The 20,425-nt window shown below is 48.2% G+C and overlaps 2 protein-coding genes and 1 pseudogene across 2 annotated transcripts; 1 reads left to right on the top strand and 2 right to left on the bottom strand.

Annotated features, from left to right (window-relative positions):
* Positions 1-3,311: 3,311 nt before the first annotated feature.
* On the bottom strand, positions 3,312-3,715 carry LOC143784878 (histone H2A type 1-like; annotated as a pseudogene).
* A 10,664-nt stretch (positions 3,716-14,379) lies between these two features.
* On the top strand, positions 14,380-15,221 carry LOC143784877 (histone H2A type 1). Its single transcript, XM_077273505.1, has one exon. It carries the CDS (start codon positions 14,391-14,393, stop codon positions 14,781-14,783), a length of 393 nt encoding a protein of 130 aa, XP_077129620.1. The 5' UTR covers positions 14,380-14,390; the 3' UTR covers positions 14,784-15,221.
* A 4,263-nt stretch (positions 15,222-19,484) lies between these two features.
* Positions 19,485-19,949, bottom strand: LOC143784876 (histone H2A type 1). The gene has a single exon (XM_077273504.1). It carries the CDS (start codon positions 19,927-19,929, stop codon positions 19,537-19,539), a length of 393 nt encoding a protein of 130 aa, XP_077129619.1. The 5' UTR covers positions 19,930-19,949; the 3' UTR covers positions 19,485-19,536.
* Between the last annotated feature and the right edge of the window lie 476 nt (positions 19,950-20,425).

Raw genomic sequence — 20,425 nt, 5'->3', positions numbered from 1 at the left:
CTCCGGTGTGATGGAGTCACTATGGAAAGAGGGAAAGTTATGTTCCTTGTATTCTTGAAAGCGGATACTTCTCCTTTGATACTTCTCCCTTGATACTGAAAACCTATCTAGACTAAGTAGAAGGAACAAGGTAAAACGTCATCTCACCCAAAAGTAGAAAGGGACACGAGACACTGAATCATTTAGTGGGGGACAGATCCAGCTCCAGGCATCCCATAAAAACGTATTTATTAGTAAGTCAGAACCGCGTCTGCCTAGTGTAAGTGTACATCCCCTGTGACTCCTTATGCAGTTTGTGAGTTTTTTTGTATTATTTCCAAATACGTTTTTCTGTGATCCCTGGACCTGGATATATATCTACCTATTAGACTCCTGTATGGAACGTAAGTGACCAGTGATCGCAGGACACAAACACATTTCCGATATCTGTCCGTCCGGAAACTAAAGAAAAAAAACGGACACCAGTGCTGCAAGGCTGCAGTGTTAACCACTGAGCCACGGCGCCGCTCAACAATACTTAACTCCCTCTTTGTCTGCTCTGTATATACTGTACACTGCTCAATATAATGTACACGCTGCTGTATATGCTGTACACACTGTTGTATATACTGTACACACTGCTGCATATAATGTAAACTGCTCAATATAATGTACACACTGCTGTATATGCTGTACACACTGTTGTATATACTGTACACACTGCTCTATATACTATACACACTGCTGTATATAATGTACACACTGCTCTATATACTGTACACACTGCTGTATATAATGTACACACTGCTCTATATACTGTACACACTGCTCTATATACTGTACACACTGCTGTATATAATGTACACACTGCTCTATATAATGTACACACTGCTGTATATACTGTACACACTGCTGCATATAATGTAAACTGCTCAATATAATGTACACTGCTGTATATAATGTACACACTGTTGTATATACTGTACACACTGCTGCATATAATGTACACTGCTCAATATAATGTACACACTGCTCTATATACTGTACACACTGTTCTATATACTGTACACTGCTCTATACACTGTACACTGCTCTATACACTGTACACTGCTGTATATACTGTACACACTGCTGTATATACTGTACACTGCTCTATATACTGTACACTGCTTTATATACTGTATACTGCTGTATATACTGTACACTGCACTGTACACTGCTGTATATACTGTACACACTCCTCTATTATCAGTGACACTTATTACACTGCTGATCTGGGCAGTACAGATGTTATGTGCACTATATATACTATATACAGCTGTGCTCTCTGTGTAGATGCTGGATTTTGTGTCTCCGCTTTTCTCCCTCCCCCCATCGCTACAGATCACATTTGTGGTGGGTGGGTCGTTATGTAATTATCGTGTATTTGAGTTCTCCTATGTTCTCTGGGGCTGGAGACGCCGGGGGTCTGGTTACATGCAGCTCCCTGCTCTGAGGGACCGGTAATGGCCGCCAATCCGGCACCACAGTGACTGCCGGGGATCAGATGAGTTTTCTGTAGATCATTGTCCCTAAAATACATTTTTGTATTCTACTTTCTAACAAGCTGGAAAATAGCAGCAGGAACTACAATGAAAGCACAAATCAAAATAACCAACAGATCTAGCAGCAGCGCCGAGGTGAGAAGAATGGAGAAGCGGGAAAATAAGAGGACAATAATCGGGAAATTCAAAATCGCCAACCGTTCTGTGCTCAACCAATCAGAGACGAAAGGGAGGGGCTAACTGCAAATTTAGTACTAGAAATCTCGCTCCGGAAACGCGTCATCTCTGCGGTTCTCGCTCCGGTCCGCTCACTCGCTATATAAAGGAAGGACTCTGCGCTGCTCAGTCATCGTGTTCTGCTGACTACGTGGAAGATGTCTGGTCGCGGCAAAGGAGGAAAAGGTCTCGGGAAGGGCGGCGCCAAGCGGCACAGGAAGGTGCTCCGTGATAACATCCAGGGCATCACCAAGCCTGCCATCCGCCGTCTAGCTCGCAGAGGAGGCGTCAAGCGCATCTCCGGCCTCATCTATGAGGAGACTCGCGGTGTCCTGAAAGTCTTCCTGGAGAACGTGATCCGTGACGCCGTCACCTACACCGAGCACGCCAAGAGGAAGACCGTCACCGCCATGGACGTGGTGTACGCGCTCAAGCGCCAGGGCCGCACTCTCTACGGCTTCGGAGGTTAATTGTGTTCTCTTCTGTCCTGACAACCCAAAGGCTCTTTTCAGAGCCACCCACATCTTCTATGAGAGGCTGCACCTGACTGCTGGGGTCTGATGGTCACTGCTTGTGTGACTGCCAGTGCAGGCTTTATACCCTGTACATTAAGACGTTCTGTCTGTTCCTTCTGGAGATGGTTGTTGCTGTTCTAATGATCGAGGACAGATATATACCTGGAGTGTATGGGGGATATATCCGCACTGGGCCGTTCATAGTAATTTGTGCACAGTTCTACCATATTCTGCTGATACTACGGAGCAGAAATCCAAGTCCTGGTGTTGAGTAGAGATTCTGACACCTTGTATCTTCCTGCTCAGATCCGTGTGGGTTGTAGGAGGGCTGCGAACAGTGAAAGGGAATGTGGCTGGATTGATGAATGGACTCGGAGTGTAGACTCCTATGTGACCGCGTCCTGATCACTAGACTCTGGTATGGATGACGGCCTCTGAGATAAACATAGATCCCATATACACGAATGTTATAGAATAGGTCGTGTCCGCAAACTATAAGCAGCTCTGGTGCTGAGGCCGCATGTTTTCGGGCACATGTCAGTTGATTTCTTTTATTAAGTGGCTGAAAGAGGAGCCTCCTGCTGCTTCTAACGCTGCTGAATCTATACATGCAGATTATTGCAGAAGATGCCTATACTGCGCCGACAGTGACTAACCCCCGGCATCCATTACTCGGAGAACCGAGGCACAAGACAAGAGGCAGTCTGTTAGAAGTTCCATCTGATTGTGAAGGTTACCTGATAACCCGGCTTCTCCACTACTGCTGGAGGGAGAGTTTCCCGTCATCTACTGTATTAGCCGCACACTCTGGACCATTTATTATAGAATACTGCGGTAATAGCAGCCGCTGCGGTATCACCAGGAGACACTGTGGCAGGATGGACATCAGGCCTCTGGTGACCGCAGCACAGATCGTGTATGTAGTTGTATCTAGATACCGCGGGGCACATGTGTTAGCAGACGCTAGTATGGACCATCAGCCGATTACAGCTCTTGTGGTGACGGTATGGGTGGCTCTTAGAAGAGCCTTTAGTTTTGTAGGGATCGGCGGCAGCGCTCACTTGCTCTTCTTGCTGCTCTCGGTCTTTTTGGGCAGCAGCACGGCCTGGATGTTGGGCAGGACGCCCCCCCTGGGCAATGGTCACCCCACCCAGCAGCCTGTTCAGCTCCTCGTCATTGCGCACCGCCAGCTGCAGGTGACGGGGGATGATGCGGGTCTTCTTGTTGTCCCGGGCAGCATTGCCGGCCAATTCCAGGATCTCGGCGGTCAGATACTCCAGCACAGCGGCCAGATAGACCGGAGCGCCGGCGCCGACTCTCTCGGCGTAGTTGCCCTTGCGAAGAAGCCTGTGCACACGGCCGACTGGGAACTGCAGTCCTGCCCGGGATGAGCGGGTCTTGGCTTTAGCGCGAACCTTTCCTCCTTGTTTGCCGCGTCCAGACATGATGGCGATAACGTCAGATAAGAAAATCGTGTGAAGAAGAGACCGTGTTGTGTCGCCTTATATAGTCTACTGCCCCGCCCTCCTCTCCTGTCATTGGACGGATCTGAAGCTGCCAATAGAGAAGAGACTTGGAGAACCACCAATGAGCTGCAGAGGGCGGAGCTTATTACCGCTCCATTGCTCAAATGAGTTTCTCACACAATAGAAAACGTTTGTTTTTAACAGACTAGATAAGGGATGAAAACAGATATTTGCCTTGGAGCAGAAGAAAATACAGAAATATTCTGTTGATTTGTAGTTTGCACTTGTTGGACTTGTGTCTTCTATCAGCCATAAATTGTGTCACCAAATTACAAGGATGGAAGCTGCAGAGCAACGTGACGTCGCTTTAGAACATCGCTGGACAGAATCTTCGCTCCCAGGAATTCGCCTGCAGACAGTGAGGAGGGGCCGGCGCCGATCACCTACAGGAGCTTCTATTGGGGAAGCAGCACACACGGCCACTAAGGAGTTAAATGGAGGCGGATATTCCTGTATCTGGGATTGGTCGGCGCCTGCGGATGTCTCTCGCTCATTGGCTGATTACAGATCCGTTGCTTGTTTTGAATTTCCCGCTCAATCTCTGTTCTTTGTCCGTCGGATTATTACCGGCCCCTCTGCTGGTAGCGGCGGTCGCTGTGTATACCGGTGGGGGCAGCTCTACCCCGCTGATAATACCGGGTCCTGCCCTCCCAGCTGTCTGCCCCCAAACACGGGGATGGGTTTTCTTATCGGTTGCCATTATTATTCTGGTGAGGTTATAATAGTCTTCAGAGGCGCCATCCATCCGAAACATTAGTGTCCAGGACGTGGTCATCACACAGGAGTCTCCGTACCCGGTACACAGGGCGTCCATCTATCCAGCCGCCTCATACAGCCACATTCCCTGTGAATATTCGCTGCCCCCTGTTCAGTATAATATGCAGCAGAATCAACACATTCACCTCACGGCAGCACTGTAGTAACCGCATCACATCGGGGCTTGTACTGTGCGCATAGAGGGGTCTCTGGGAGGCAGTGTGCGGATATATCCCCCATAAATCTGTTAGGTTTCTGTCATGCCCCCAAACACGGGGATTGTTCTCCTGATCGGTCGCCATTATTATTCTGGTGAGGTTGTAACCGGATTAGATGGAGCCGAGTCTTTTCTCTATGATTCTGTATGAGACTCTTCTGGGGATGGAGCTGCTCGGGGACTTGATACATACAGCGCTCCCCGATCTGCTCTAATAAATGAATTCATTTGACGCTGCGTGTCAAACAACGATATCGCTATCCAGGACGCTGCAACGTCACGGATCGTTGTCGTTCTCGTTGTAAAGTCGTTTCGTGTGAAGGTACCTTAAGACCGGAGCTTGAGCCGGCAGCCACCTCCTGTGCTCGGTGAAACCAATCACATCCCGCTCCCTCCCCGCAGCTGGTCTTATAGGGAACAACTACTGCGCTACTAACCCGGGAACCAGACACCTGTGTGCTAGAAAGGCCGCAGATCAGTGAGGAGCAGGACGCCAAATACCGCGCACGATCTACATCTCACTAGGACACATCTCCAGATGAGGACGGAACAAAACCTAACGAGGCAGCGGAGAAGCAGCTCTTCTAGTGAGGGTGTGGGGGTGGCTCTTAGAAGAGCCTTTGGGGTGAGGAGCAGAGGAAGGAGCCGATCACTTGGCGCTGGTGTACTTGGTGACGGCCTTGGTGCCCTCGGACACGGCGTGCTTGGCCAGCTCTCCGGGCAGCAGCAGGCGCACGGCGGTCTGGATCTCCCGGGAGGTGATGGTGGAGCGCTTGTTGTAGTGAGCCAGGCGGGAGGCTTCCCCTGCGATGCGCTCGAAGATGTCGTTGACGAAGGAGTTCATGATGCCCATGGCCTTGGAGGAGATGCCGGTGTCGGGGTGGACCTGCTTCAGCACCTTGTACACGTAGATGGCGTAGCTCTCCTTCCTGCTCTTCCTCCGCTTCTTGCCGTCCTTCTTCTGGGTCTTGGTCACGGCTTTTTTGGAGCCTTTCTTGGGCGCTGGGGCAGATTTGGGATCAGCCATAATGAAAGCAAATAGTTCTTGTCACAAGTGAGAGGAAAATGATCCTGACTCTCCCAGAGCAGCAGCATTTATAGCCAGTCCATGCAAATGAGCACTGATGACAGATCGCTGTGCTATTGGGTGAGAAAATCAGGTGATCAACATCAGAAGCTCCGCCCTCTGAAGTTCATTGGTTATTCCATAAATAAATCTCCCCTCCATCAGACTGTGCTGTAAATCCCCATATACTGCTGCGTACCCCCGTATGGTGCGATGTATGCCCATATAGCAATGTATACCATCATATAGTGCGATGTATGCCCATATAGCAATGTATACCCTCATATAGTGCTTTACAACTCCATATTGCACTGTATAAACTCCAGACGGTGCTGTATACCTTACACATAATGCTGTGTATCGCATGTAGCACTGTAACCCCCGTCCATATGTGCTATATACTCCCCTTATAGTGCTACACACACCATGTTGCACTGCATACCCTCAATAGAGCGCTGGAAACCCCCATGTCTCGTTTTTACCCATGCATAGTGATGTATGCCCCCCTATAGTGCTGCATTCTTCCATATAGGAGCTTTTACCTTGGTAGATCCTGTGATCAACCTGATAACTTTGCTGCCGGTTGTGACTTTATTGCTCTCGGTCGGTGCGATTCTCTCACTGATGTTCTCACTGTCGCAAGTGATCGGAGGACGCCACCTATTGCAAGCGGCAGAGGAGCAGTGATCGGATCTCGGCCTCTCCCCTGTGCTCCTCACCCGGATCTCTCTCAGCTGACCAGATTGTCTGTGCAGAGCCCAGGACTGATCGCTGCGACATTTCCCCAACTAGAAACAACTGGTGAGCACCGGCAGTAACGGAGCGGGAATGTCCGAAGCAACAAATCACCTGCGAGTAGGATGGGGCCACCGATCAGTCCGTGTACCGGCTCCCCGCTATGTCCAGCGCCGCTTCTGCGGATACTGCGCCACTAATCAGGGACTCCAGGGGGTGATCACTATACAAGAGCGGATCGTCCGACCCGACACCGGGCGTCGTGCTGCCTCCCCCTTTGGTGAGTATGACACTATCGGCAGTGACTTTAGCAAGAATCGCTGATGTGAAAGTCGCCTTTTGCAGCAGATCTTGCAGTTTTTCTGCATCTGCCGCGTAACGGGTCACTCACTACAGCAACATTGCGTTCGGCCTCATTCATTCACTATGGGATTTGCCAGAAGGGTAACACAGGCGACGGCCTCCGCTGACTGCCCCCTCCCTGACCTGTGATATCACTGTACCCCGTATGTGCAGAGTATTGGGGGGGGGGGGGGGGGGGTTGTGTTCCACATCAATAGATGATCCACATCGGGGGCTGATTGCAATCACCTGCCTGATATCGTGTCTTACCCCGTGTGAAGCTGTGACCGCTGCGGCCTGTAATGGAGGGAAGAGCTCTGATAAGGCGACAGCTTCACAGTGCGACTCTCCGCGGAGGAAACTGTGAAATATTAACGGATTTATGTGACCCCCACTATTGTGCAAAAGGGGAATATCGGGAGAAAGGCGGAGACGCAAAATCCAGCGTCTACACAGAGCACAGCTGTATATAGTATATATAGTGCAACACATCACATCTGCACAGCCCAGATCCGCAGTGTAATAAGTGTCACTGATAACACAGGCCAACAAAAAACAACTTTTTTTATGTTTCTTTGATGAAAATAGGCAAATATTACTAATTTTGGGTCGAGAAACTCAAATATACCCACAGAATTGTTTAATTAGCTCTCGTTTTTTAGATACACGCCATGGAAGTATGTGCTGTAGGTAGCGATAAGAATTCATTACAAGAGTATAAATTGCACAGTACAGTACACATATTTAGTATCGCCGCGTCCGTAACGACCCAACCTATAAAACTGTCCCACTAGTTAACCCCTTCAGTAAACACCGTAAGAAAAAAAACAAAAAAACGAGGCAAAAAACAACGCTTTATTACCATACCGCCGAACAAAAAGTGGAATAACACGCGATCAAAAAGATGGATATAAATAACCATGGTACCGCTGAAAACGTCATCTTGTCCCGCAAAAAACGAGCCGCCATACAGCATCATCAGCAAAAAAATAAAAAAGTTATAGTCCTCAGAATAAAGCGATGCCAAAATAATTATTTTTTCTATAAAATAGTTTTTATCGTATAAAAGCGCCAAAACATTAAAAAATGATATAAATGAGGTATCGCTGTAATCGTACTGACCCGACGAATAAAACTGCTTTATCAATTTTACCAAACGCAGAACGGTATAAAGAAATTCATGAATAGCTGGTTTTTGGTTATTCTGCCTCACAAAAATCGGAATAAAAAGTGATAAAAAATGGTCACGTGTCCGAAAATGTTACCAATAAAAACGTCAACTCGTCCCGCAAAAAACAAGACCTCACATGACTCTGTGGACCAAAATGTGGAAAAATGATAGGTCTCAAAATGCAACGTATATAAGTGCCACGTATTTAAGTGCCACGTATAAGCAAAGTAATGATGGTAAGCAGTCTTCACAAGTGGAGTAATTGGTCTTCTTTGGTTGGCAAATGTCACATAACCACACACGTAACAAAAATTGTTAACAATATTTGCACATTTACGAGGCATTTTCAAAGTGTAAATTCTCTCCACAAAATTACTGCAACAAGAGAAAGAGACTTCAATTAGTACAAACTATGCAGACACAATGAATAAAATGGCTGACATTGGTTCAACAGGTCTGTAATCAGGTTTACCAATACACATTTGTTGAAAATTCAAAATTTCCCTATTTTCCTGCATAATAATCTTAAATGACCTGTATCTCAGCAACAAGAGCTAATAATGATTTTTAAGTAACATATTCGTTTTTAGGATGCTAAAATTATTACAAACCAGCTATTTTCATTTCAGAAACATTTTCACTGTTGGCCAGTGTAATAGAGGAGAGTGTACAGTATATACAGCAGTGTACAGTATATAGAGTAGTATGTACAGTATATAGAGCAGTGTATGCAGTATATAGAGCAGAGTGTACAGTATATAGAGCAGTGTACAGTATATACAGCAGTGTGTACAATATATAGAGCTGAGTATATAGAGACGTTTATACATTATATAGAGCAGTATGTACAGTATATAGGGCTGAAAGTACAGTATATACAGCAGTGTGTACAGTATATAGAGCAGTGTACACATTATATAGAGCAGTATGTACAGTATGTACAGTATATACAGCAGTGTGTACAGTATATAGAGCAGTGTGTACAGTATAGAGCAGTCTCTCCTCTCTTTCTCTCTCCTTCTCTTCTCCTTTCTCTATCTCTCTTTATCTTTCTTTCCCTCTCTCTATTTCTGTCTCCTCTTTCATTCTTTCTCCTTTCTCTCTTCTCTCTCTCTTTCTTTCTCTCTCTTTCGCTCTATTTCTCTCTTTACCTCTCTTTCTCTGTCTCTCTTTCCCTCTATTTCTCTCTGTCTTTCTCTCTCTCTCTCTCTCTCTCTCTCTCTCTCTCTCTCTCTCTCTCAGGGAGAGATGATCAATCCTTCATGTCAGCACCTCTCCAGAATGAGGCTGATGTACTAGTTTTTCTAGGCACCGCCATCTGCACTTGGGGTGCTGCTGTAATCCCTTTCATCATCCTCGTTTTTCTCTTTCTCTCTCCTCTCTTTTAATCTTTCTCTCTCCTTTCTCTCTTTCTATCTATCTCTATCTCTCTTACTTTCTTCATTTCTTTCTCTCTCACTCTTTCTTCTCTCTCTTTCTCTCTTTATTTTTCTCTCTCTCCTTGTCTCTTTCTTTATCTCGTTCTCTCTCTTTCTTTCTCTCTCTTTCTATTTCTCTCTCTCAGAGAGAGATGATCAATCCTTCATGTCAGCACCTCTCCAGAATGAGGCTGGTGTACTAGATTTTCTAGGCACTGCCATCTGCGCTCGGTGCTGCTGTAATCCCTTTCATCATTATAGTTTTTCCTCTGCACGTTTCCACATCCAGCCAAGTGATCGCTGGGTCCATTATACCCATCAGCATTGGCGATACTTCAATATGTTGCAAAGGAGAAGACAGAAGTGGTGATAACCCGCCTCTGTCTTCCCTAAAGTGTCTCCGCTGTGGTGCGGGATGATATGCTATGGAAATTTAATAATCATTAATTGTGTCCTCCCAACAGGATCTGGTGCCCCATCTAATGGACATTCTATGTCATGGCACGGAAGGTTTCCCCAGGAGGGCGGTGGTGAAGGTGTTTACTAATTGGCTATGGAACGGTCACATGCAAAAACTCCAAGACTCGGACACCGTGCTGTCCCAGATTCAGGAGACGACGTGCAGGGAATTTGATTGGGAGGTGAAGGTGAACGCAATGGACCTGGCAGATTCCTATATGTCCCAAACATTGGAGATGGGGCCATCCCTAACGTGCCCTTACACTATAGGGCTGCCATCTAGCAGAAGCTCAGGTTCCATCTCAGACGCTCTGGTTAAATGTGAACGAGTCGGGCTTTTCCAGGCCTTATTGACTTGTCTTTGTGACTCTGAACGGCCAGTGGCATTAAAGGCTTGTGAAATCCTTCTCGCTGTGAAGTCCAAACTGTGCAGTGGGGACCCCGATTCCTCCGTACAGCATGGAAGAGACTGGCTGGAGCACACGATGAAAGAGAAGCAAATAGCAGGTGGGGAAGGTGCTGGGGACCGGCAGGAGCGCCCACCAGAATGGGCCACTGGGGTCATAAAGAAGATGGATTTGGATAACCAAAGCCACCTTATGGGTGGGGAGAAATGCACGATGCAGATTGCTACTGATGGGAAGTTTAAGGGACATTTTTGCTGCAAAAATAATGCCTTTTGTGCTGTAATTTGCAGTGAATCCCACCTGTTTTTTTCCTACAGTGCCCTACTGGGACCCAGAAGCCATCCTACAGCTACTCAGTAACAAACCTGCAGCATTTAATGGGGGCACTGCCTTAACATCTAAGGGCTACTACTCACTTGCAAGCAACTCGGATGAGTCTCGCATGTTTAAAACCCGGCTCTGCACCCGGCACTCAGATCGGAGCATGCGGCCGCATAGGAATAGATGCAGCCGCACGCTCCGCTCCTCTGTGCGGGGTGCAGTGCCGGGGTATTGCCGGTGAGTAAGGAGCCCTAAGAAGGAAGTTCTGCTTATAAGAAAGTAAATGCCTCTGGCACTATAGAGGCCGATGTAGTAGGGATTATTTTTCTATTTTGGGTTGCTGCCAGTACACTTTTCACATGACTAACAATTAAAAGAAACAAACAAAAAAAAACAAAAAAAAAACGGGCGCATTCCTGTAATTTTGCATTAGGACTGGAGTCATTTAGTTAATAAATGTTTGGAGAAACAAAGTGAGAATCATGAACTTCAATTAATACAAGAGGACTATGAGACCACAAAGAATCAGGACGATCCATGGAGCAAGAGCTGGAATGAAAAGCCACTGAGCGCAGGGCGATTTGTCAAATACACACATAGAGTTTTATACAACAAACAAAGAAAAGAGGGACGGTAAAAATAAATTTTAATAGGGTAAGAAAAAGGGATCAAAGTTGAGGAAAGTGTAGGATAAGACACAGATCCAAGCAGGTTGGAGAAAGACAAGCGTACTGTTAGAATACTAACCGCGTAACAGGAGAAAAGTAATATGATAGCTTTAATTGAATGACCTTAATAAGGGAAAATAAAAACATGTTAGTAAAACTCAACCTACAAGATAAGAGCTCTCAACTATATCTTGACTAAATGTTTCCCTACCGGGGTCTTGATAGACAAAACCATCCAAGAGGGGAAAATCCGGTAGAATAACTTAAAATGGATCTTGATAAAAAGTACATTCGTAATTCAGTAATATTGAGGGTCATTTCTGATCTTTTTTCCCCGTTTCCATATGTAACTTCCACAGAGGATGGTGGCTCATATCTGTATGTGTGAGGGGGCCATGCATACTGCTGTGATGCCCTTACCGGACACTTACTGCACTATACCGCAAACCGCTACATCGCAGTATGTCGCACTATATGGGGGTAGAAAGGACTATTCGTAAAGATACATTACTATATAGAGGTAATTATTTCTACATGGAAGGTTTACTGCTGTGTGTGGGGATTTCTGCATTACAGGGGGCATACAGCGGTATACAGATGTGCACTGCATTGTTATATGGAGGTATACAGAATTACAGGGGTTTCCAGCACCATCTGGAGATATCACTGCACTATATGGAGTCTCCCCGAGGTGTCTGCTCTCACCGCCCGGGGCTCTGCGTCTGGTGACGGGAAATAGCAGGTGAAGCAACGGAGGGAATTAATGGTGACGAGGGAGATGGTGAGAAAACCTTGTCCGGAATAATCTGGGCATTTCTCGGTGAGTTGCTCTGTGTTCTGGGACTTCTTATTTAACCCCTTGCTGCACAGATCTCGGCATTCTGGGGTCTCGTTTATTAGTTAATTATTCTCTTGTTTATCAAATAACAGGAGACATTTGTGGTCGGTGGAGTTGATCTAGGGAAATGACGTCATTACATTACAGTGGAAGTGACGTCATTACATTTAGAAGCTGCGGGGAAATTCAACCCCCCCCTAACAGTCCTGTGTTCAGCCAATCAGCAGAGGGAGGAGCTAATGTTGCCAATGGTAACACGCTTACAGTTCCCGCTTTTTCCAGTCCTTTGTCTTCATATAACACGTGGTCCCAGGACCGACATCGGGGAATCTGCTTGTGTTGAGCGATCATTGGTCTCTTACATCCCACACAGGAATCTGCAGATTTCCAGGTTAGCGGCGCAGTATCCGCCCCGGTTTCCTCTCATGGCTATAGAGAATGATTCCGTGTTCTCCACATGCTGTGATGTGCCCGTGTGTCTGACCTGGAGACGATCAGATCTCCCCTTTCCCGTCACAATCAGTATTGTGGAGACGATATACTGGTCAGGGACGTATCCTACAAGAGACATTTCAGGGAAGACCAATTCTGCTCTCCCAGCAGATCCCACCATGTCTCCCCATTACAGATCCGTCCTACGGCTACAGGCAGGAGGTCTGTGATGGGGAATGGACGATCATGTGTAGGAGATTGCTGAGAGTTCCCTGCTCAGAACATTACACTGTGGTGTCAGGATCTCACAGGTCAGGCAGTTACATTATCGGCCGTCACATCCTCCTCACAGGATTCCTGCTCAGTTACTGATCGTCCTTCTGTTCTATCACTTTTCCTCCCCCGCTTCATCCAGTGTCAGGACAGGCGGCTCTCGGGCAATATATCCACATGTAGAAGCTCCGAGAATGAGGAGGGGAACAGCGAATCATAGGATACATATCCCAATATAATCGCAGGATAAGATCCTCTAGCACCAGATGTAATCATGTATAACGGATGTCACAGATCTCACAGGGTTAATATGACAGGACTAGATAAAATCACTGCAGTGCAGAGAGCTCCGATCACAGGTCTGACTGTAAGATGCCCAAGTCCTGGTGACTCCCATCCTGGCACAAATGCTGTTTCTTATATTGATCTACAAAATAAATATAACACGATTTCCAGGGATATGGGCTGTGCCGTAATATTTCCCTGATCAGATCCGTGTGAGATGAACAGGGCAACGAATATTCACAGGGAATGTGGCTGTATGAGGCAGCTGGATAGATGGACGGCCTGTGTACCGGGTACGGAGACTCCTGTGTGATGACCACGTCCTGGACACTAATGTTTGGATGGATGGCGCCTCTGAGGACTATTATAACCTCACCAGGATAATAATGGCCACCGATCCCGGTGTTTGGGGGCAGACAGCTGGGAAGGCAGGACCCGGTATTATCAGTGGGGCAGAGCTGCCCCCACCGGTATCCACAGCGACCGCCGCTACCAGCAGAGGGGCCGGTAATAATCCGACGGACAAAGAACAGAGATTGAGCGGGAAATTCAAAACAAGCAACGGATCTGTGATCAGCCAATGAGCGAGAGACATCCGCAGGCGCCGACCAATCCCAGATACAGGAATATCCGCCTCCATTTAACTCCTCAGTGGCCGTGTGTGTGCTGCTCCCCACTACACACTTGCTTTACAGAAGCGGCGACTTCCCCCACCCCAGACCCGGCAGCGTCACATCAGGCTCCTGGTAGAACATAAGAGACTTGTTTTACGGGCAGTGATAGGATCAGCGCGGACACCGCAGGGAATCTGCTCCTGTATAGATGGAGCGGAGTAAGAAGCCCTGACAGGGATTAACCCCTCTCCCGCCAGCCTGTCAGTGCAATTCATGACTGATAGAAGACACAATTCTAACGAGTGCAAATTACAAATCAACAGAATATTTCTGCATTTTCTTCTGCTCCAAGACAAATATCTGTTTTCACCCCTTATCTATTCTGCTCAAAGCAAACGTTTTCTATTGTGTGAGAAACTCATTTGAGCAATGGAGCGGTAATAAGCTCCGCCCTCTGCAGCTCATTGGTGGTTCTCCAAGTCTCTTCTCCATTGGCAGCTTCAGATTCATCCAACGACAGGAGAGGAGGGCGGGGCAGCAGACTATATAAGGCGACACAACACGGTCTCTTCTACATTCGATTTTCTCTTTTTACAGTTCTCGCCATCATGTCTGGACGCGGCAAACAAGGAGGAAAGGTTCGTGCTAAAGCCAAGACCCGCTCATCCCGGGCAGGACTGCAGTTCCCAGTCGGCCGTGTGCACAGGCTTCTTCGCAAGGGCAACTACGCCGAGAGAGTCGGCGCCGGCGCTCCGGTCTATCTGGCCGCTGTGCTGGAGTATCTGACCGCCGAGATCCTGGAATTGGCCGGCAATGCTGCCCGGGACAACAAGAAGACCCGCATCATCCCCCGTCACCTGCAGCTGGCTGTGCGCAATGACGAGGAGCTGAACAGGCTGCTGGGTGGGGTGACCATTGCCCAGGGGGGCGTCCTGCCCAACATCCAGGCCGTGCTGCTGCCCAAAAAGACCGAGAGCAGCAAGGCGAGCAAGAGCAAGTGAGTGCCGCTTCTCCACGTCTGTCCACACACCCAAAGGCTCTTTTAAGAGCCCCCACATCCTCTTCCTGAGAGCTGTAATCGGCCGATGGTCCACACTAGCGTCTGCTAACACATGTGCCCCCGCGGTATCTGGAATTAGATACAACTATATACACGATCTGTGCTGCGGTCAGCAGAGGCCTGATGTCCATCCTGCCACATGTCTCCTGGTGATACCGCAGCGGCTGCTATTACCGCAGTATTCTATAATAAATGGTCCAGAGTGTGCGGCTAATACAGTAGATGACGGGAAACTCTCCCACCAGCATTAGTGGGGAAGCCGGGTTATCATGTAACCTTCAGTGCGGCTGCTAGTAAGTTATGTCCTAACATTCCCAAACAGATGGAACTTCTAGCAGACTGCCTCTTGTTTTGGTTCTCGGTTCTCCGAGTAATGGATGCCGGGGGTTAGTCACTGTCGGCGCAGTATAGGCATCTTCTGCAATAATCTGCATGTGCAGGTTCAGCAGGAGGCTCCTCTTTCAGTCATTTAATAAATTAAATCAACTGACATGTACCCGAAACATGCGGCCTCAGCACCGGAGCCGCTTATAGTTTGCGGACACGACCTATTCTATTACATATTGGTGTATATATGGGATCTATGTTTATCTCAGTGGCCGCCATCCATACCAGAGTCTAGTGATCAGGACGCGGTCACATAGGAGTCTACACTCCGAGGCCATTCATCAATCCAGCCGCTTTCACTATTCGCAGCCCTCCTACAACCCACACGGATCTGAGCAGGAAGATACAAGGTGTCAGAATCTCCTTTTACTCAACACCAGGACTTGGATGTCTGCTCCGTAGTATCAGCAGAATACGGTAGAGCTGTGCACAAATTACTATGAACGGCCCAGTGCGGATATATCCCTGTTCTCGATCATTAGAACAGCATCAACCAGCTTCAGAAGGAACAGACAGAACGTCTTAAAATGTACAGCGTATAAAGATGGTGTCCACGAACAGCCCCACCAGATTGGCCTCCTGCAGGGCCATCACGGCCGAGCTTATATTCTATACAGATTCCCTGCGGTGTCAGCGCTGATTATTACCTGCCCCTCTTCCCACATATTGGTAGCAGGATCTTCACTAATCGGGTCGTTTCCGCACCTTAGTCAACGATCACACGTTCAGTATTCGGTCAGTATTTCACATCATTATTTATAAGCCAAAACCAGGAGTGGGTGACGTGCTTCTATTATACTTTTCCTCTGATTGCTCCACTCCTGGTTTTGACTTACAAATACTGATAGTGTGAACGTCTCGGCAGCAGGAATAGGAAATTGCAGCCTTTCAAGAAGATGTGGGTGGCTCTGAAAAGAGCCTTTGGGTTGTCAGGACAGAAGAGAACACAATTAACCTCCGAAGCCGTAGAGAGTGCGGCCCTGGCGCTTGAGCGCGTACACCACGTCCATGGCGGTGACGGTCTTCCTCTTGGCGTGCTCGGTGTAGGTGACGGCGTCACGGATCACGTTCTCCAGGAAGACTTTCAGGACACCGCGAGTCTCCTCATAGATGAGGCCGGAGATGCGCTTGACGCCTCCTCTGCGAGCTAGACGGCGGATGGCAGGCTTGGTGATGCCCTGGATGTTATCACGGAGCACCTTCCTGTGCCGCTTGGCGCCGCCCTTCCCGAGACCTTTTCCTCCTTTGCCGCGACCAGACATCTTCTACAGTGAACAAAAACTGATTCCTGAGCCGCACGGACTCCTTCTTTATATGGAGGAGGAATGGACCAGAGAGAGAACTGCAGAGATGACGCGCTTCCAGGGCGAGATGTCTAGTACTAAATTAGCAGTAAAGCTCCTCCCTTTCGTCTCTGATTGGTTGAGCACAGAACGGTTGGCGATTTTGAATTTCCCGCTTATTGTCCTCTTCTTTTCCCACCTCTCTATTCTTCTCATCTCGGCGCCGCTGCTAGATCTGTTGGTTATTTAGATTTTTCCTTTCATTGTAGTTTGTCAAAAGTTAGAAAATAGAATTAAAAAAAATGTATTTTAGGGACAATGATCTACAGATTTACAGAGGAAGAAGTTACATAATGACATTTAGAAGCTGCGGAGACGACGATGAGCGGGAAATTCAAATTCCCTAACAGTTCTGTGCTCAGCCAATCAGCAGAGGGAGGGGAGGGGCTAATGTTGGTTACAATGTGGCAGTTCCCGCTCAGTGGCTTCTTCTGTTCTGTGTCTTCATATAACGCGTGGTCCCAGGATGCTAAACTCAAATGCTCTCCGTGGGGAGAGAGCTTAGATCTGTCCTCCACACCTGCCTGTACCACAAAGGCTCTTTTCAGAGCCACCAAATCCTCCCACAAATGAGCCGAGTCCTGAACGGTCCCTTTTCTGCGCGTATTCTCCATATACGGAGCGCGGTCGCAACCGGTAATAGACGGCGGCTGCTGTTTCCGATATTGTAGGTGATCCGCGATATTCCAGTGACCGCTCCGCCCCTTCTCTATTCTCACCTAGTCCAAGTGTGCGACATCTATTACATAACTGACGTTTTATAAGGACAGGGTAAAGTGTGTACAGAGCACAGCCCGGGTCTGTGGCGGTGGAGGCGCGGTTTCTGTACAGCAGGGGTAAATGGGGTCCTAGTGCCGCCTCTGCAGTCTTGCGGCTTTAGGTTGTTCTCTTGTTCTGATCGGAGATCTCTGCGTTTAGTTTCTATTAATAACCTCATTTGTCCCCCAGATCGGTGATGGCGCCTTTATGTGAATCTATTCTGCTTGACACTGATCGGAGCAGATCCCTCCCCCCATCGCTACAGATCACATTTGTGGTGGGTGGTTATATAATTATCGTGTATTTCAGTTTTCCCATCTTCTCTGTAGCTGGAGCCGCCGGGGGTCTGGTTACATGCAGCTCCCTGCTCTGCAGTGACAGGTAATGGCCGCCAGACCGGCACCACAGTGACTTTTCTGGGGTGGCTGGGGGCAGATGTTTTTAGCCAGGGGGGGCCAATAACCATGGACCCTCTCCTGGCTATTAATATCTGCCCTCAGTCACTGGCTTTACCATTCTGGCGGAGAAAATTGCGCGGGAGCCCACGCCAATTTTTTCCGCCATTTAACCCTTTATTTCAGCAGCTACAGCGCTGAAATTTTGCACATACACACTACTAACATTAGTAATGTGGAATATGCAAAAAAAAAGGGGATATGAGATGGTTTACTGTATGTAAACCATGTCTCATATCCTGTCGGGTTTGTGCAGGAGAAATTAAAAGCCGGCAATTGAATTACCGACTTTTCACTAACACCGCTGCGTATTTCTCGCAAGTCACACTGCTGGTCAGTGTGGAATCCGTATTTTTCACGCCCCCATAGACTTTCATTGGCGATTTTTTTGCGCAGTACGCTGACAAACGCAGCATGCTGCGATTTTGTACGGCCGTAGAAAGCCGTATAATACTGAACCGTAATATACGGCTAATAGGAGCAGCCCCATTGAGAATAATTGTGCCGTATGTTATGCGAGTTTTACGGACGTAGTTTCTGCGCTCTTGCGTCCGTAAAACTCGCCAGTGTGACGCCGGCCTAAGGGCTCATTTCCACATGCGAGTCACACGTCCGTATCTCGCATGTGGAAACCAAGCTCTGGCGCCGGCACTTTGGAGCAGAGCGTGCAGCTCCATGTGTTCCTATGCGGCCGCACGCTCCGCTCACAAGTGCCGGCTCCACAGCTTGGTTTCCACATGCGAGATACGGACGTGTGACTCGCATGTGGAAATGAGCCCTAAGACGTTCTGTCTGTTCCTTCTGAAGCTGGTTGATGCGGTTCTAATGATCGAGAACAGGGATATATCCGCACTGGGCCGTTCATAGTAATTTGTGCACAGTTCTACCGTATTCTGCTGATACTACGGAGCAGACATCCAAGTCCTGGTGTTGAGTAAAAGGAGATTCTGACACCTTGTATCTTCCTGCTCAGATCCGTGTGGGTTGTAGGAGGGCTGCGAATAGTGAAAGCGGCTGGATTGATGAATGGCCTCGGAGTGTAGACTCCTATGTGACCGCGTCCTGATCACTAGACTCTGGTATGGATGACGGCCACTGAGATAAACATAGATCCCATATATACACCAATATGTAATAGAATAGGTCGTGTCCGCAAACTATAAGCGGCTCCGGTGCTGAGGCCGCATGTTTCGGGCACATGTCAGTTGATTTAATTTATTAAATGACTGAAAGAGGAGCCTCCTGCTGAACCTACACATGCAGATTATTGCAGAAGATGCCTATACTGCGCCGACAGTGACTAACCCCCGGCATCCATTACTCGGAGAACCGAGAACCAAAACAAGAGGCAGTCTGCTAGAAGTTCCATCTGTTTGGGAATGTTAGGACATAACTTACTAGCAGCCGCACTGAAGGTTACAGGATAACCCGGCTTCCCCACTAATGCTGGTGGGAGAGTTTCCCGTCATCTACTGTATTAGCCGCACACTCTGGACCATTTATTATAGAATACTGCGGTAATAGCAGCCGCTGCGGTATCACCAGGAGACATGTGGCAGGATGGACATCAGGCCTCTGCTGACCGCAGCACAGATCGTGTATATAGTTGTATCTAATTCCAGATACCGCGGGGGCACATGTGTTAGCAGACGCTAGTGTGGACCATCGGCCGATTACAGCTCTCAGGAAGAGGATGTGGGGGCTCTTAAAAGAGCCTTTGGGTGTGTGGACAGACGTGGAGAAGCGGCACTCACTTGCTCTTGCTCGCCTTGCTGCTCTCGGTCTTTTTGGGCAGCAGCACGGCCTGGATGTTGGGCAGGACGCCCCCCTGGGCAATGGTCACCCCACCCAGCAGCCTGTTCAGCTCCTCGTCATTGCGCACCGCCAGCTGCAGGTGACGGGGGATGATGCGGGTCTTCTTGTTGTCCCGGGCAGCATTGCCGGCCAATTCCAGGATCTCGGCGGTCAGATACTCCAGCACAGCGGCCAGATAGACCGGAGCGCCGGCGCCGACTCTCTCAGCGTAATTGCCCTTGCGAAGAAGCCTGTGCACACGGCCGACTGGGAACTGCAGTCCTGCCCGGGATGAGCGGGTCTTGGCTTTAGCGCGAACCTTTCCTCCTTGTTTGCCGCGTCCAGACATGATGGCGAGAACTGTAAAAAGAGAAAATCGAATGTAGAAGAGACCGTGTTGTGTCGCCTTATATAGTCTGCTGCCCCGCCCTCCTCTCCTGTCGTTGGATGAATCTGAAGCTGCCAACGGAGAAGAGACTTGGAGAACCACCAATGAGCTGCAGAGGGCGGAGCTTATTACCGCTCCATTGCTCAAATGAGTTTCTCACACAATAGAAAACGTTTGCTTTGAGCAGAATAGATAAGGGGTGAAAACAGATATTTGTCTTGGAGCAGAAGAAAATGCAGAAATATTCTGTTGATTTGTAATTTGCACTCGTTAGAATTGTGTCTTCTATCAGTCATGAATTGCACTGACAGGCTGGCGGGAGAGGGGTTAATCCCTGTCAGGGCTTCTTACTCCGCTCCATCTATACAGGAGCAGATTCCCTGCGGTGTCCGCGCTGATCCTATCACTGCCCGTAAAACAAGTCTCTTATGTTCTACCAGGAGCCTGATGTGACGCT

This window comes from Ranitomeya variabilis, chromosome 7 (assembly GCF_051348905.1).
Source record: "Ranitomeya variabilis isolate aRanVar5 chromosome 7, aRanVar5.hap1, whole genome shotgun sequence".
NCBI classification, from domain to species: Eukaryota; Metazoa; Chordata; class Amphibia; order Anura; family Dendrobatidae; genus Ranitomeya; species Ranitomeya variabilis.
This window is presented reverse-complemented; position numbering and strand designations above follow the sequence as displayed.

Coding starts and splice junctions, on each gene's coding strand:
- LOC143784876 (XM_077273504.1), bottom strand. CDS start 19,929: ATGTCTGGACGCGGCAAACAAGGAGGAAAGGTTCGCGCTAAAGCCAAG.
- LOC143784877 (XM_077273505.1), top strand. CDS start 14,391: ATGTCTGGACGCGGCAAACAAGGAGGAAAGGTTCGTGCTAAAGCCAAG.